Here is a 14892-nt window from a genome sequence, read left to right on the forward strand (position 1 = left end):
GTGAGCCTCATTGCTGCTCTCTGCTATCCCAGAAGGTGAAGGCCTGAAAGCAATGTAGGCTCCATGAAGTTGTGCAACTGCCCAAGGAAAATAATTGTTCACACTTTCCTTTGTGCCTTGAATTGGAATAACCCTATGCAACAGGACAGGATGAGTGCTGGCTGGCTATAAAGCTGTTTTGAAGAGAAGACCTGGGAGTACTGGTTAACCACAAGTTGAACATGAGTTAACAGAAATCATGTTCTTGTGTCTAATTACTTAAGAGGAGACTGTAAAGTAGGTGGAGCCATAACCTCTCCGATGTGCACAGTGGAAGGAGGAGAGGCAAAGGGCAAGTGAAACACAGGATATTCCAACTCAATGTGAGGAAAAAGGCTCTGCCCATCAGGGTGTTCAACCAGTGCAACAGGACCCCAGAAAGGCTGTGAGATCTCTATCTCTCAAGATACTCGGAGCTTTAGAAGACCCTCAACAACTTGCTGTTGAGTGGACCTTTTCTTAGCAGAAGGTTGGACTAGAGACCTCCAGAGATCCCCTCCAACCTGCATAAGTCTATGATTCTTCAGTATTTTGTCAGAACTTCAATTACTGCATATACAAGATGATTCTGAATGGGTCAAAAGCAAAATGGGAGATATGCAAACACAAAAAAATATTTATTGTTCATTATTTTTCAAAGGAGTTACTGATAGAGGCTTTAAAGTTGTTTAAAACACTTGTTATTCATAGTTTTTTGGCAAACTGCTTGGATATGACAAGTTCAACAGCTTTCTTCACAGGGCAGAATCTGAGAAATTCAGCCATTGAAAGTCATCTTTGGGTTGCCAGTGGTATTTGTCCACTGGGATACTGGAGATAGACTGGAGATACTGGTGGGATAGACATTGCTTGGGGTGAAGGACAAACATGCACTGCAGAAGGTGGAAAAAAATCATAGAATCATAGAATATTTGAAGTTGGAAGAGACCTCTGGAGGTCATCTTGTCCAACCCCTTTGCTTGTGCAAGCCCACCTAGAGCTGATTTTCCCAACACCAGGTCCAGATGGTGTTTGAATGTCTCCAGCGATGGAGGCTCCATGACCTGTCAAGGCAGCCTGTGCCAGTGCTTGGTCACCGTCACAGTAAAAATGTGTTTCCTGATCTTCATAGGGAACATCCCACATCTCAGTTTGTTCCTGTTGTCTCTGCTCCTGGCACTGGGCACCGCTGAAATGAGCCTGGCTCTGTTCTTATTGCACCCTCCCTTCAGGTATTAAACATCAGTAAGATCCCCATTCCACCTTGTCATTTCCAGGCTAAACGGTCCCAGCTGTCTCAGTCTCTCCTAATAGGAGAGATGTTCCAGACCCTTAATTTTCTATGTGGCCCTTTGCTGGACTCTTTCCAGTAAGTCCATGTCTCGCTTGTACAAAGGAGCCCAGAACTGGAAACTACTCCAGGTGTGACCTCACCAGTGCCAAGCAGATGGGAAGGATCGCTCCCCTAACGTGCTGGCAATGCTTTGCCTAATGCAGCCCAGGGTACCATCCGCCTTCTTTGCAGCAAGGGTGTATTGCTGGCTCATGTTTAACTAGGTGTCCACCAGGACCCACTTTTTTCTGGGCTTTTCCTTGAGAAAACTCCAGTGTGGTGACCTGAGCTTGGGGCCCCTGTGGCAGCTTGGACCTCCTAACTGTGATCCTTGGTAGTTGGATTACGGACAGGTGTATAACCACATTGTAACACACAGAAAGAAATACCTGGATTAGGTATCAACCTTGGTTGCTCCAGCACTAATACTTTTGACAATGGTAGTGATGAATGGTAGCGGCACTTCTGCTGCCAAACCAAGGGCTCAGTGTGACATTTTGCAACCTGCTTGTGACTCTGTGTCTGCTATTAAAATCCAAACTAGCCAGGTTAGGGCTGTCTTGATACATCTCTGTGCTGTAATAAACTCCTACTGTAGTGAAATTTATCTTGAGAAGACCTTAAGATGAGTGGTGCATCTTTTTTGAAGTGCCGTGGTCCAATTTCTATTTTTATTCATTGTTAGAATTGCATTAATCCATTCAATTAGGTTTTAAGCAATTTCAGGTGGTCTTTGTTTTTCTTCTGGAGATGACATAGAGTGCATGATGATGTGCTTTCTGTTAAGAGTTACCTGCACTGAGTGCTCTGTGAAGCAGGTAATGACAGTGCCTGTACTTAAAACTATTTTGAAAAATTGGAGAGGGTATAGAGAAGAGCTGCGACAACTGTTTGAAGCCTGCAAATCAGACTTTAAAATGTATGCCATCTGAACTTCTGTTTGAGACATCTAAGAGGACTTGATCATGGTGTGTAAGTACCTCTCTGGGAAGAAAGACGTCAAATAGATAGCATAGGGCTCATTAATCTAACATTCTCGCACATAACAAGATCAGGAGATAGGAGTCAAAGCTAGACAAATTCAATCTTTCTGTATGAGGATAACTAGCCATTAGAACTCTATATGGAGGGGATGTGATGGATTTGGCATTGCTTCGAACCTTTAAATCAAGATTCGAATGTCTTTTTATAAGATATACTTTAGTCCAGCTACACTCTACAGTCTTGATGTAGGATTGAAGGGACAAAATTTTATGGTAGGAAATCAGATTGGATAATCAGAATTGCTCTCTCTGGCCTTTAAAATCTATGAATCTATGAATTTATAATGCCTTTTAAAGTGCTTTTAGGTTGAAGAAATGCCCATAAGATACTCTACTGTTGTTGCTCTCTTCACCACCCATATTATTTTTCTGTCTGCTCAGGTCAGTTCCATTCAGTTTGTATGTGACTTCTTCGTAGCCTTTTCCCAAAAAGCGCATCTTTTCAGGAGAGGAATGCTGAGTGCAGTGCTAAGATTTGGAAGAGCTAATCCACATTAGGTAAAGAATTTGGCACGGTTATAAAATGGGAAAGGATGCCCTTGATCCTTTATGCCCTATACAGCTATACTGTATGGTCTTTTCAGGAAATTCAGTAAGCCCTGTCTGAGAGCATGCAGCAAAAGTCAGTGTCGTTGTTTGTGTACCACCACGCGAGCGGCTGAGCAAGGAACGAGCAGCTGCATTGCAGATGCTCACCAGAGGTTGGTTTGTACTCCTCTTGCGCTGGGCATGATGCGTTGAATGATCTACAGGATTGCATAAATTAAATCACCACTCCCATTTTCCTTCTTTTCTTGCCTTACTGCAGCCTTTTTGGGGTTCTCCAGGTTCCCCATGGTGTTTGGAGACCAAACCATGCACCTGGAATGCTCTTCTCCCTCTTGGGATGATGAAGATGTCACAAGCTCCCAGTGCTATTTGTGTGTTGTTTAGATTCCCAGAATACCAGGGTGTGGGCAACCTTGGCTGTATTTTTCCTGGTTTTGGGTAACTGTTAAGAACTATTTTTAATGAAACAAGTCAACTTTGTACTGGGATTGTAAAGCACTGGGGTTTTTGTTGGTTTGTTTTTTGTTTTTTTTTTAATTGAATAACACTACAGAAGTAATAATCACTGCACTCTTTGTCTGTCTTTGCTTTCCCTACTCTTTTTGCTGAAGTCTGAGCCTTTGGGGTGATTTAAATTCTTGGACAGTTCAGAACTTTCCTCCTGGCCAAGGGGGATCTTCGCAGCTCTGAGCTGATTTTGGCTGATCTCACGTATAAATATCTCCTGCTCCCTTTTTCTGCTGTGAAAATGAACGTCTTCATGTGTAGAATAAGAATCTTAGCCAGGACAGCTGGTTCTGTTTATGTGCTACTGGATCACTCTCCTGCCAGGTTGTGAGCTCACAGACTCCCCCACTCCCCCCTTCCCCTTTACAACAGTGTCAAGGGGTAGGGTGAGGTTTTTCCTCTTCTTTGCATCTGCCTTCTTTCTCTGATTCTTTGGGGACTGTCCCTGTTGAGTGTAGGGAAGGTTATCTGATAGTGCTTTGACTTAATGCAAGTTTTATGGAGTTTTTTGTTTAGCTGATTTTTTCTTTCAAGGAAAAAAAAAAACCAAAAAAAAACCAAACCCACAAAAAGAAGCTCAAATACTCTCTGAATTTGTCTTATTGATGCCTTTTTTCCTACTTATTTTTATCAAGGTTTTGCATTTTTTCCAGTGTACAGCTTTTAGCTGCCTCTCGGTATATGCCTTATAAATAAGTGAAATAACCCTCGTAAAAGGGGTCGGTTTGGTGCATCTTGTCTACAGGGCTGATCAGTGGAGGATATACTGGAGGAATCAGGCCTGTTTTGGCCAGATGGAGAATCTGAGTGCTCTAATGGGCCTCTTCCCTCTCTAATTCCTGTTACTTGCTCATTAATGACTCCCTGTGACTGGTTGGTGCCATGCGCAGTCCCATTACCTTGATCTGAGAGGCTGAGCAAAGGATTTTTCAGCATCCCCCAGGTGTGATAACATCTCCGTTGCCATCTGAGGATGGTTCCTTATCCCCCATTGATTTTAGGGATTGTGATGGCATAGACAAATGGAGCCAAACTCTCAGTTTACGTAAATCATTGCAGCTGCAACAGCAGTGAGCTCTTCTGAGTGCCGTAGCCCGGAGGACTAGCGCATGCCTTATAAAATTCAGCGTACAAGGCTTTTAAAGCGAGATGTCAGTTACACCACTGGCTTCACAGCATCTCTCCAGCACAGATTGACATGGTGCTTCTTTGGTAGAGTTACTGCTGGCGTGGTCAGAACTGGTAAATTTTGGGGGGATTTTCTTCATCGAGCACAGGAATGACACAGATTTTGATAGAGCGATTCTTGGTCAAAGCAAGTTAGATTTACCCCAAAACAGCTCAGTCTCCCTAAGAACCAGTAGACTCAAGCTGGAGTCTCAGTCCTGCTATTTCCCAGGTAGAAGTGATATCATGTGCCTACCTGTGGCTGTTCCAGAGTGCGTACCTTGTCCTTTTGGGATAACTGACCTTTATGTAAGTATGTAAATACTATGCTCACATTATAATATTAGATCAGATTTTAGGATAGGGACTTGCATCTCCGTCATTTTGTCACCTGACTGACAAGCACTTACCTCTTCTTTTGCATTCCTGTCTTGGATTCTTTTGCCTGCATTTCTCTTTTCCAAAATATTTAAGAAATGTGAAAGCTCTTGGATTTGCCTCAGTGTAAAATGGTGTGTGTGTGAAGTCTGGAACACCTCTGTGCAATAAGAAAGCGGCTTCCTACTCTGATCTTCTCCAAAGTAGGCAATAGCAAAGGTCTGTACTGTTTTTGCAAAGAACTGCTTGCATATCAGATCTGTCTTCCATTGACCTCATATTCATTTGTAGGAAGACACTGGCAGAGTAGCTTTCACTTTGAGTTGCCCTGATGTTGCAGCTCAGCTTAGAAAGGTGCCTGGATGCTGTAGTTGCGGTTTTCCCTTCTGGAGTTGCACACGTCTTAACACATTCTTAGAAATTCAATGGCTGCACAAGTGCTTCCTCTACCTTGACTTGATATCTGTTCTCCAAGGACCACACTCTACTTTGTTCCGAAGGGTTGATGGGCCCAGAGATATTTTTAGATGATGCTGCACTGGGTCTGGCTGAGCCCCATGGGAGCCCTCACGGTGCTGTGCTTGTACCGGGAGCTAGGAAGGTGGTGATAACACACCAGGAGGTTGGCTGCTGCTGAGCAGCGCTGCACAGCATCCAGGCTGGCTCTCCAGCATTCCCCCCGCCTCACCAGTAGGCTGGGGGTGGGCGAGACCCTGAGAGGGGATATAGCCAGGACAGCTGGCCCAAAGTGACCGATGGGATGTTCCATACTATAGGATGTCTGCTCAGATATAAAAGATGAGAAAAAGGAGGAAGAAAGGGCATTCATTATTTACGATGTTTGTCTTCAGGAGCAACCACTACACGTATCAAAGCCCTGCTTCCTAGGAAGTGGCCCAACATCATCTGCTGATGGGAAGTAGAGAATAACTTCTTTTGTTTTCCTTTGCTTCCTTGTGCACAACTTTTGCTCTTGCTTTATTCTATTGCTTCATTAAACCACCTTTGTCTTGACCCACAAGGTGGGGTTTTTTCCATCTTACTTTCTCCCTTCCTCTTCTGCTGAGGAGGGGAGTGATAGAGTGACTTGGTGGGCACCTCGTGTCCAGCCAAGGTCAACCCACCACGGATGCAAAATATTGTCTTTGAAAGGGACAATATATAGATTGCATGGGAGATTGATTTCTTAAGACCAGGGAGGAGGGAAGAAAGGGAAATATAATATCTGTGAGATCTAAGTTTATTCTTTAAAACATTGTGTATCCAGCAAAGGATAATAATTATTAGCTCAGTTGTAGACAATTCCTTGAGGCTTTATCTAACTGAATTGCCAAATTCTACACTAAAATCTGTTACTGCGATCTAGCAAGTAGGGTGAAAATATATAGTGGTATCTAAGCTTGTTTTGAATATTCATGTTGTTCAGGCACATTAGTTAGTTTTTATACTGTTTAGTGACTTTTAGTGTCAACCCAATGAAGCCCAAAAGAGAAAAAGGGATTTTGTCTGCCAGATGAAGTATAATTCTATGACTTCTTCAAAGTTGCAGGCCAAGTCCAAGTCTGCACAGTCATTAAAACAGAGGATTTCTTAAATTTCTATGGAAATAATTGAGCCATGTTTCTAATCTGTTCTTTTTTCCTTCCTGAAATACTGAAGCGTGACTGATAAGGAGTTATGAGTTTTTGCAACTGGAATCGTCCTGAGAAAATCCCACATGTAAATATCAAGAATGTCATTTATTTAGCATCCTTCATTGTGGAAGATCCTGAAGTGCTTTGCATACTTGATATGCAAAGTCTAAAAGTAGTGACCTGCTGTTAATATGAGAGTGAATTTGAGACAGTGAATGTGTAAGGGTGTAAAAATGCAACAGTACTAGATTTCAGCTACTTTTTTATACACAAACATATATTTCTTAAATCTGAAGTCACTGTGTATTGCAAAACATACCATGCTTCCAGCTTCAAGCTGCTCTTAGGGTAGAGTATTCTCCTCTCCTGATGGAAAAGCCCAAGAAGCTCTCTAGCTTAAACACAGGAGGTGATCACAGTGAAGCACTCCATTTTATCTGAGCCAAAACACAGAAAAGATTTTGAGTGTTGAAGTCTTGAATAATGAGATAGAAGACATCAGAATGGACAACAGTGTTCTGCCTCTTAATCGCCTTTCAGAGGAATTAATCATTATTATGCAATTTCTTGCCTCTTCATTTAGGGCACATTTCCAGCTGGAGGTGCTCCATACACGGTTCTCTGGGGCAGTGTACCTCCTGAGGGGTGTACCCCCTGAGGATGATAAGCAGCGGCTTCCCACTCCCAAGAGTGCTCCCCCAGTCTCCTGGCAGAAAGCACAATTCCAGCCCTGGGAATTCCATGCCATTGCTGTAACATGAAGAGTTAGAAAGTTTGAGACTGGAGGAGTCAGAGATCTGTGCCAGGTCCATGGGACAGAGTTTTTCTTGCTGTTAAAAGAAGTCATACCCCATCATGTCATAGTACATGATACATGGCTTCACCATTTATGCATCCAAGGAACCCAGTTTATCCATTTTGGGGTAACAGCTATTGCTAGATGTTCTCCCCTTTGTCTCCTGTGTCCCTTGTCCAAACACTACTTCACTGTATTGTTTAAAAAATAAAATTAAAAGACAAACGAATAAAAATCCAATATTTTTTCACTGTAGAACTGTACTAATTCCTTATGGTTTTATTCTCTGCTGTTGACAGTGACTGCTTTGGAAAGAAGCCTCCGATCTTTGGGGACCTCAAAAGATACTCAAGAGCTGCAGGATGGACTGTGAGTTTGTTTTGAAGTGCTGCAGATCTTGCTTTCTCTCAGCCTTTTCTTTTTCCTCACCTATCCTCACCCTTTCTTCTGTCTTGTTTTTATAGCTGGACACTTTTTTGTCAGGCTTACTTCGTTTTGTTTTTTTTTTTCCTTTCTGTTGGTGATTAATGATGGTAGGATGTGTATTGATCATATAAAGCTTTGCTTGTGCTGGTTTCAGGTGGCAGAGAATGGTAGGTAGATAACAGAAAATGATGGGCCACAGTAAAAATGGCTTTTCTGTGGCTGTGTATGTGTTGTTATTTTTTGTTGTTTGTTGTTTTTTTAATTTAGTTTTATTTATTTTTAATGTGTAGCCAGTGTAGGATGCTACACTGGTCTCGGCTGAGATTAGACTTAATTTTATTAATATATTATTAATAATAGTATGGGGCTGTGGTTTGGATTTGTGCTGGAAACAGCGCTGACAACACAGGGATGTCTGGTTCCTGCTGAGCAGCGCTCACACAGAGCCAAGGGCTTTGCTGCTCCTCACCCCACCCACCAGCCAGCAGGCTGGGGGGGCACAAGGAGCTGGGAGGGGACACAGCCGGGACAGCTGACCCCAGCTGACCCCAGGGGTATTCCAGGCTGTATGACAACATGCTCAGCACATACAGCTGGGGGAAGAAGGAGGAGGGGGGGAGGGAACAATCAGTATGATGATGTTTGCCTTTCCAAGTCACCCTTATGTGTGATGGAGCCCGGCTGCCCTGGGGATGGCTGAGCACCTGCCTGCCCATGGGAGGTGGTGAATGAATCCCTTGCTCTGCTTTGCTTGTGTGTGTGGCTTTTGCTTTACCTGTCTTTATCTCAATCCAGGAGTTTTCTCACTTTTACCTTCCTGAATCTCTCCCCCATCCCACCGAGGGAGGTAGGTTAGGGTAAAATGAGCATGAGGCTGCTGGGAATTAGTTAAACACCACAGATGCTTGTGTAGCTTTTTCCTTCTCACCACTGCTCCCCACTTTGCCAAAACGCATGGACCCAAGAGAAGGAGAATAAAAAAAGGAAAGGGCAAGAAGATATTTTATAGAAGGAGAAGTATGTTGTGGTGTTGAAACGTGCGTCACGTGGCACAACACTAAGAAAATGGAAACTTCAGTTTCACTTGCAATAGTTACAGTTCATTACACACTCTTCTATATATGTGTATACACAAACACGTGCAGTTAGTTTTCATTGTATGCATGCTAATTAAAGAATTAAAATGGCTTTTCCAAATGTAGCACAATTTATTAAAGCTGCTTCCCTTAATGCATCTTGCATGCTAAAACCAAGTACTTGGAATGTGGCTCTGATTTTGCGAATATGACTGTAGTTCCTGCTGCGATTGGGCTGTGAACAAAGGGGAGAATTTGATTTCTATTTTGTTATATTGGCTTTATACATTATAATTTGCCTGATGGACTTGACTGACCTTCTCAAAGCAATATAAACTCTCAGACTGGTTTGCAGTCTCTATCCCCTTTCCGATTCATCGCCTTCATCAGTGAATTGGATCTGCCCTAATTCACATACACTCTGGTTTGCAAACTTGGGGGTTAAAAATAGTAATAGTAATAATAGTCAGAAGACTTGGAACTAAATTTAAGAGATTGGAGAGAATGTAAGAGTAAAAACTCAGTCTGTGGAGACTGATGTAATCATGAAAGATGTTTACATGTACAAAACTATTTGGACCATAAACCACTTTAATAAGTGATGGAGATCCTTAACCCAGGAAAGCCTTTGTCATTCAGAGCAGCGATTGTGCTTGCACTTATAAACTATTATTTTTTTGTAATTTAATAATCAATTCCTTGACTCTTTGGAGCACTTCAAAAACATGGCTACATGATTTTCTTCTTTCTTGAGCAGTTACATAAATAGATGCATAATGCACTAATTGCAGTAATTATTTTTCATCTCAGAATTATCATTAATTGTCCAGATAGCTAAATGCAGCTTATTTTAATTTTAACTGTGCTTCCCTGCCCCTGTCATCGACCCCAGAATTCCTCCAGCTGTCTCCTTCCACCCTCCTGGTTCCTCCCCTCTCCCTGTGCTGTAGCAGGAGGTCTCTCCTGATTTCTCCCTTTTGGCTTGTTGAATCTCTGGACCAAACAGTTCCAGGGTGCCAACCCAGGGAGGACCAGCAGTTGTCTGCCCCTCAGTCCTCCAGTTTTTTCATCCTGTCTTAACACTGATGTGTCCTTTGTGTTGCCCCTATTTAGTCACCAGATGCATGCAGGCAGCCTTGAATGCTCTACAAGCATCTCTGCCTGTCTCTCATGAGAGCTGCACCAGCGAAAAGCAGCATGCCATGAATCACAAGACCTGGCAGTGCTGCATATATCTCTATGTTCAGGAGCAAGCAGAGGGTCAGCTCTTCAGGTGAGACCTTTAGGGCAGCATTTTCTGCTTCCCCGGCTGTAAATCATGGCTTAATCTTCCTTCTTTGCCACTTGACCCCTTTCCTTCAAAGGTTGATTCATGTTTCTCCTTGAATATCCTCTAACTTGGGAGATGGTTGGGGAACAATGAGGGGAACGTTTGATAGGTTTATAGCCTTGGCTATTAGGAAAACAATAGTGTCTGTGAGTATCTAAATAGTAAAAATGCCACGCTTTCTACTTTCATGCTAACTAGGTGACTAAGGCTCTGCCTAAAATGAGATGGTTAGGGAGGCGGGGGGAGGCAGAGTTTGTGACTAGGGATTCTTGGTGAATAGTGGTCCTGCCGCATGGGACATTTGGCTACCATAGTCCGTATACTGCAAAAGTATTGGCTTACCTAGCTTCAGGGTCCTGCTAAACCAGAAGAAAATAGAATTGCCTGACTCCTTTTCAAATTCATGCAGACTTTCTGCCTCTTATGCACAGGATGTATAAAGGCATCAGATGAAGGCAAGCTTCTTACTGTCAAATTGGGCCTTTCCCATTTCTGAAATGGTTTATCTCCCTTTGATAGCTGAGTCATTTAGAATAAGGACTGTATCTGTGGCAAGTGAATTTGGGAGATTTCATCCCAAATGGAGTGCTAGCTCTAGTCAGCCAAGCAGTCTTGGTTGCTGCTGTGTGAGTAGGGTATATATGAGACCCAACAGTGAATAATCTTGGTCAAGTCTCTTCCCAGAGCCAGCACAAATATTTGTGTGCTATGCACTTGGAGCTGGAATTCCTGGCAAGGGAAACATAAATGCTCGTAAGAAGCTCTGCATGGAGTTGGTGGAATGCACCTGACCCTGGATTAACTGGGAAGGAAATGGGAGCAAAAGAAAAAAAGGGGCATGTAGCTAGGGTGAATAGCTAGGGCCAGCAGGCAATGCTGACAGCTTTCTCCACTGATGTTTGCCTACAAAGAGCTTGTTAAGTACTGATATGTTGCAGGAAAAATCAACTGGTTTTTTTTTTGGGTTTTTTTTTTTTTCTCCTCCTGACCTTTGGTTTAATAATCTAAGCTCCCAAGGCATTTATCTGCCTCCTTAGCCAGAGGGTATGGGATGAGGGAGTTCTCCAACATTAGGCACTGAAGGAAACTAGCTTTTAATTTAGGTAAATAAAATTAAACGCTCAGATAAAGTGCTGTCTGCAAAAGGCAGTGAAAACTAGCCTCTGCTCTTGGGATTGGGTATGTCTGCTTAGTCTTCCAACACCCTCAAGAAAGAGCCTGGAATTGAAAGCATCCCTGTAACCTTGGCAATGCTCTCTGAGAAGTGTGGTGTGCTCCCCTGTATCAGTCTTGCTTATGTTTTGTTCATTACTGACCAAGCACACCAGGGGTGAAGCATGGCTTTGCCCAGCGACAGACAGAGGCTTGGGTCCAGAGGTATCCCCTATAAAATGTTGCTATGAGGATAAGGCTTACCTGTGTGACACCAGATTATTTTTCTTTTTACTGAGAACAGAATTTGATTTAACAAATGTAAACCCAGCAATTTTTTAGGGGTGGGGTGGGATGAGGGAATCTTGCATTTCTTAACAACCTGACACAGTCCTGTTGTGACTGGGTCACAAGTGGTGTTCCCCAGGGCTCAGAATTGGGGCCAGTCCTGTTTAATATCTTCATCGATTATCTGTATGACGGGGTTGAGTGCACCCTCTGTATGTTTGCAGACAACACCAGGCTGGGCAGGGATGTTGATCGGCTTGAGGGAAAGGACGGCTCCGCAGGGGTGTCTGACAGGCTGGACTGATGGGCTGGGGCCAGTTGTGTGAGGTTCAACACGGCTCAGTGCTGGGTCCCACACTTGGGTCACACCAACCCCACTCAACACTACAGGCTGGGGGCAGAGCAGCTGGGAAGCTGCCTGGTGGAAAAGCACTTGTGTGTGCTGGTCAACAGCCGGCTGACCATTGAGCCAGCAGTGGGCCCAGGTGGCCAAGAAGGCCACCAGCATCCTGGCTTGTATCAGAAACAGTGTGGCCAGCAGGACCAGGGCAGTGATCGTCCCCCTGTGCTCAGCACTGGTGAGGCTGCACCTCGAACCCTGTGTTCAGTTTGGGCCCCTCACTGCAAGAAAGACATTGAGGTGCTGGAGCGTGTCCAGAGATGGGCAACGGAGCTGGGGAAGGGTCTGGGGCACAAGTCTTATGGGGAGCGGCTGAGGGACCTGGGGTTGTTTAGCCTGGAGAAAAGGAGGCTCAGGTGGGACCTTCTCACTCTCTACACCAGCGGTCCTCAAACTGTTTAACCAGGGGGCCGGCGTGTGGATGCAGTGGCAGGCAGCCATCTGCGGCTGCTTGGTTTCCCCCCCCAGCCCCGGCGGGGGGGGGCAGGGGGGTCTGTAAATACCGGGGGCCGGATTGAGGACCCTGGGGGGCTGTATCCGGCCTGTGGGCTGTAGTTTGAAGACCCCTGCTCTACAGCTGCCAGCAAGTAGTTTGTAAATACAGGTAGATGTCACTCTTTTTTCCCAAGTTAGAGGTGATGGGACAAGAGGAAATGGCCTTAAGTTGTGCCAGGTGAGTATTAGATTGGATATTAGGAAAAAATTTCTTTCCTGTAAGGGTTATAAAGCACTGGAACAGGCTGCCCAGGGAGGTGGTGGAATCACCATCCCTGGAAGCGTTCATAAAGTGTGTAGATGTGGTGGTTAGAGGTACAATTTAGTCATGCACTTAGCAGTTCTGGGTTAACAGTTGGGCTTGATGATCTTAAAGTTCTTTTCAAGGTAAACGATTCTAGGAAAAGAAAAGTGGTCATGCAGGTTGCAAGTATCATTTGATGGCTATGCTGAAACCATGTGACTGAGGTTTTAGTGGCATGAAGGGTCCTTGATGCCCTTTCTGTGGAGGCTGGTTGACCATAGCAGCCATCAGTGCTCCTCAAACCAGGCTTCCTGCATTGCTCTCCTCAGGAAGGAGTACATCTCCTTATTGGACATTTGACCTTAGCTCATTGCATGTGCAAGGGCAAGAAAAATATTGCACTGAGTTATGGTCATTGCATACTACCCAATTTTAAGTGTGTCTGGGGTATAGCCCATGAGTTTTCACTCCCTGACTTTTTTGGATACTTTACCAGCCACTAGCAGAAGAATTAGCCTGTTTAAGGAGGAGCTGTAAGAAGGATATTTTAAGAGCTTTTAATACTGATGAGATTTTTGAGTGCATCCATACAGCAAAATGCGTTGATTTCTCCTGATTTGAGGAAAAGTCCAAATTTTAGCTTCCACATCCCTCTTCCGTTTGCATTAATTATTTTATTTAAACTGTGCTTATTGAAATACATAGGGCTTTTTTCTGCAACTGAGAGAGGGCTGAGCTCTACTTTTGCATGGTGTGAGAAAATAAACCTGTTTTTCTGATTGAAATGGTACAGCTATCCTGGGTAAGATGGTGCATGGCAGAGAATTCATATGGCTACAGCCCGAGTGTCCCATCTCAGCAGTATTAGTGAATATACACCCACAAAGCGCTCACTATCTGCAGAGCACTGGCAAAGCGCATGCTTTTTGATGTCTAGTCTTTCATGATGTGATTAGGGCTGTGCTGCAGAAGTGGTTATGATTCAGGACTGCAAAGGAGTTTCAAAGTATTTTACAAATTGAATGTTCAGTTTGAGATCTGAGCTGCTTTGGGGTGAGGCAAAGGCAATGATTCTGGAAGTGGCCAAAAGTGCAGCTTTTGGATTGCTACTCGTACCTGCCCTTGGGCCAAACATTAATCTCACAGGGCACTTGTATTCCCTGGCACACAAGTTATGCCAAAACGCATATGTAGTTGGCCATATTCTTTGCTGGGATTAGAGGGAACTCCATCTTCCTCACCCTTCCCAGGCAATTTGCCACAACAGCAGGGGGTGGGGGTGAGTGGTGGGTGAAGAGTAAAAACACTTCATTAGTTTGCTTTGCCACCACACAACCCTGAAATCAAGTGATACCTGTGGTGAAGCACTTCCAGCGTGACCTATGCAGGGTTCACCATTTGGGGTGCTCTTGCAGAGAAGCATCCTTATCCAGACTTGAAGCCTCTATGAACAGTGAGAGTCAAATATAGAATGGCAGTGAGCTGGTCAGTGCACTCGGGGTCAGTCTGAGGTGGTTTGCTGGACTTGTAGAAGCACTGTTGAAACGTTATCTTTAAGTTTATGATGGATTGGACCCAGGTATGGCACTTGCTTGACATAGGTTGTTCAAATCGCCTTCTTATGGATTAGGCACCGAAAGGTAGGCATCTATGTGAGCTCGGTCTACGGTGTCTGCCAAGCTTCAGCTCATCCTGATAAGATAGGTGACTCTTGAGGCTATTGAGATGCCCCAGAGTCTCTGAGACATGTAGGAGGGCTGGAAGTTTCGGCACAGGACTGTGAATTCAGTTCATTCACTACTGAAGTAACAACATTAGGCATGGTGACATGCTAGGACAGCTCAAGTGGCAGTAGGTGCCCCCCTGAATCAAATGAGAGAATTACTACTGATAGTTTACCTTCAGGGTGAATGATTAAGACGGCTCAGTTTGTTCCCACCCAACAAATATTTCACAAAGCAGCAGAGTGACCCTAGGCTTTTTTGTGAGTTGTAGGGTTGCTTGTAACTTAGCGGGACTGAAATGATTTTTGGACATACCCTGTTTCATCTGTGTA

At 44.1% G+C, this 14892-nt stretch overlaps 1 protein-coding gene across 7 annotated transcripts in view; it reads left to right on the forward strand.

Moving 5' to 3' along the window:
* TSNARE1 (t-SNARE domain containing 1) overlaps window positions 1-14892 on the forward strand; it is a 508015-nt gene that overhangs the window by 174229 nt on the left and 318894 nt on the right. For all 7 annotated transcript variants that reach the window (XM_055705272.1, XM_055705271.1, XM_055705270.1 and 4 more), the window contains one exon: window positions 7725-7794. In XM_055705272.1, coding sequence (XP_055561247.1) covers window positions 7725-7794 — 70 coding nt within the window. The remainder of the gene's footprint in view (window positions 1-7724; window positions 7795-14892) is intronic.

The sequence above is a fragment of the Falco cherrug genome, chromosome 3, assembly GCF_023634085.1.
Source record: "Falco cherrug isolate bFalChe1 chromosome 3, bFalChe1.pri, whole genome shotgun sequence".
Classification (NCBI taxonomy): Eukaryota; Metazoa; Chordata; class Aves; order Falconiformes; family Falconidae; genus Falco; species Falco cherrug.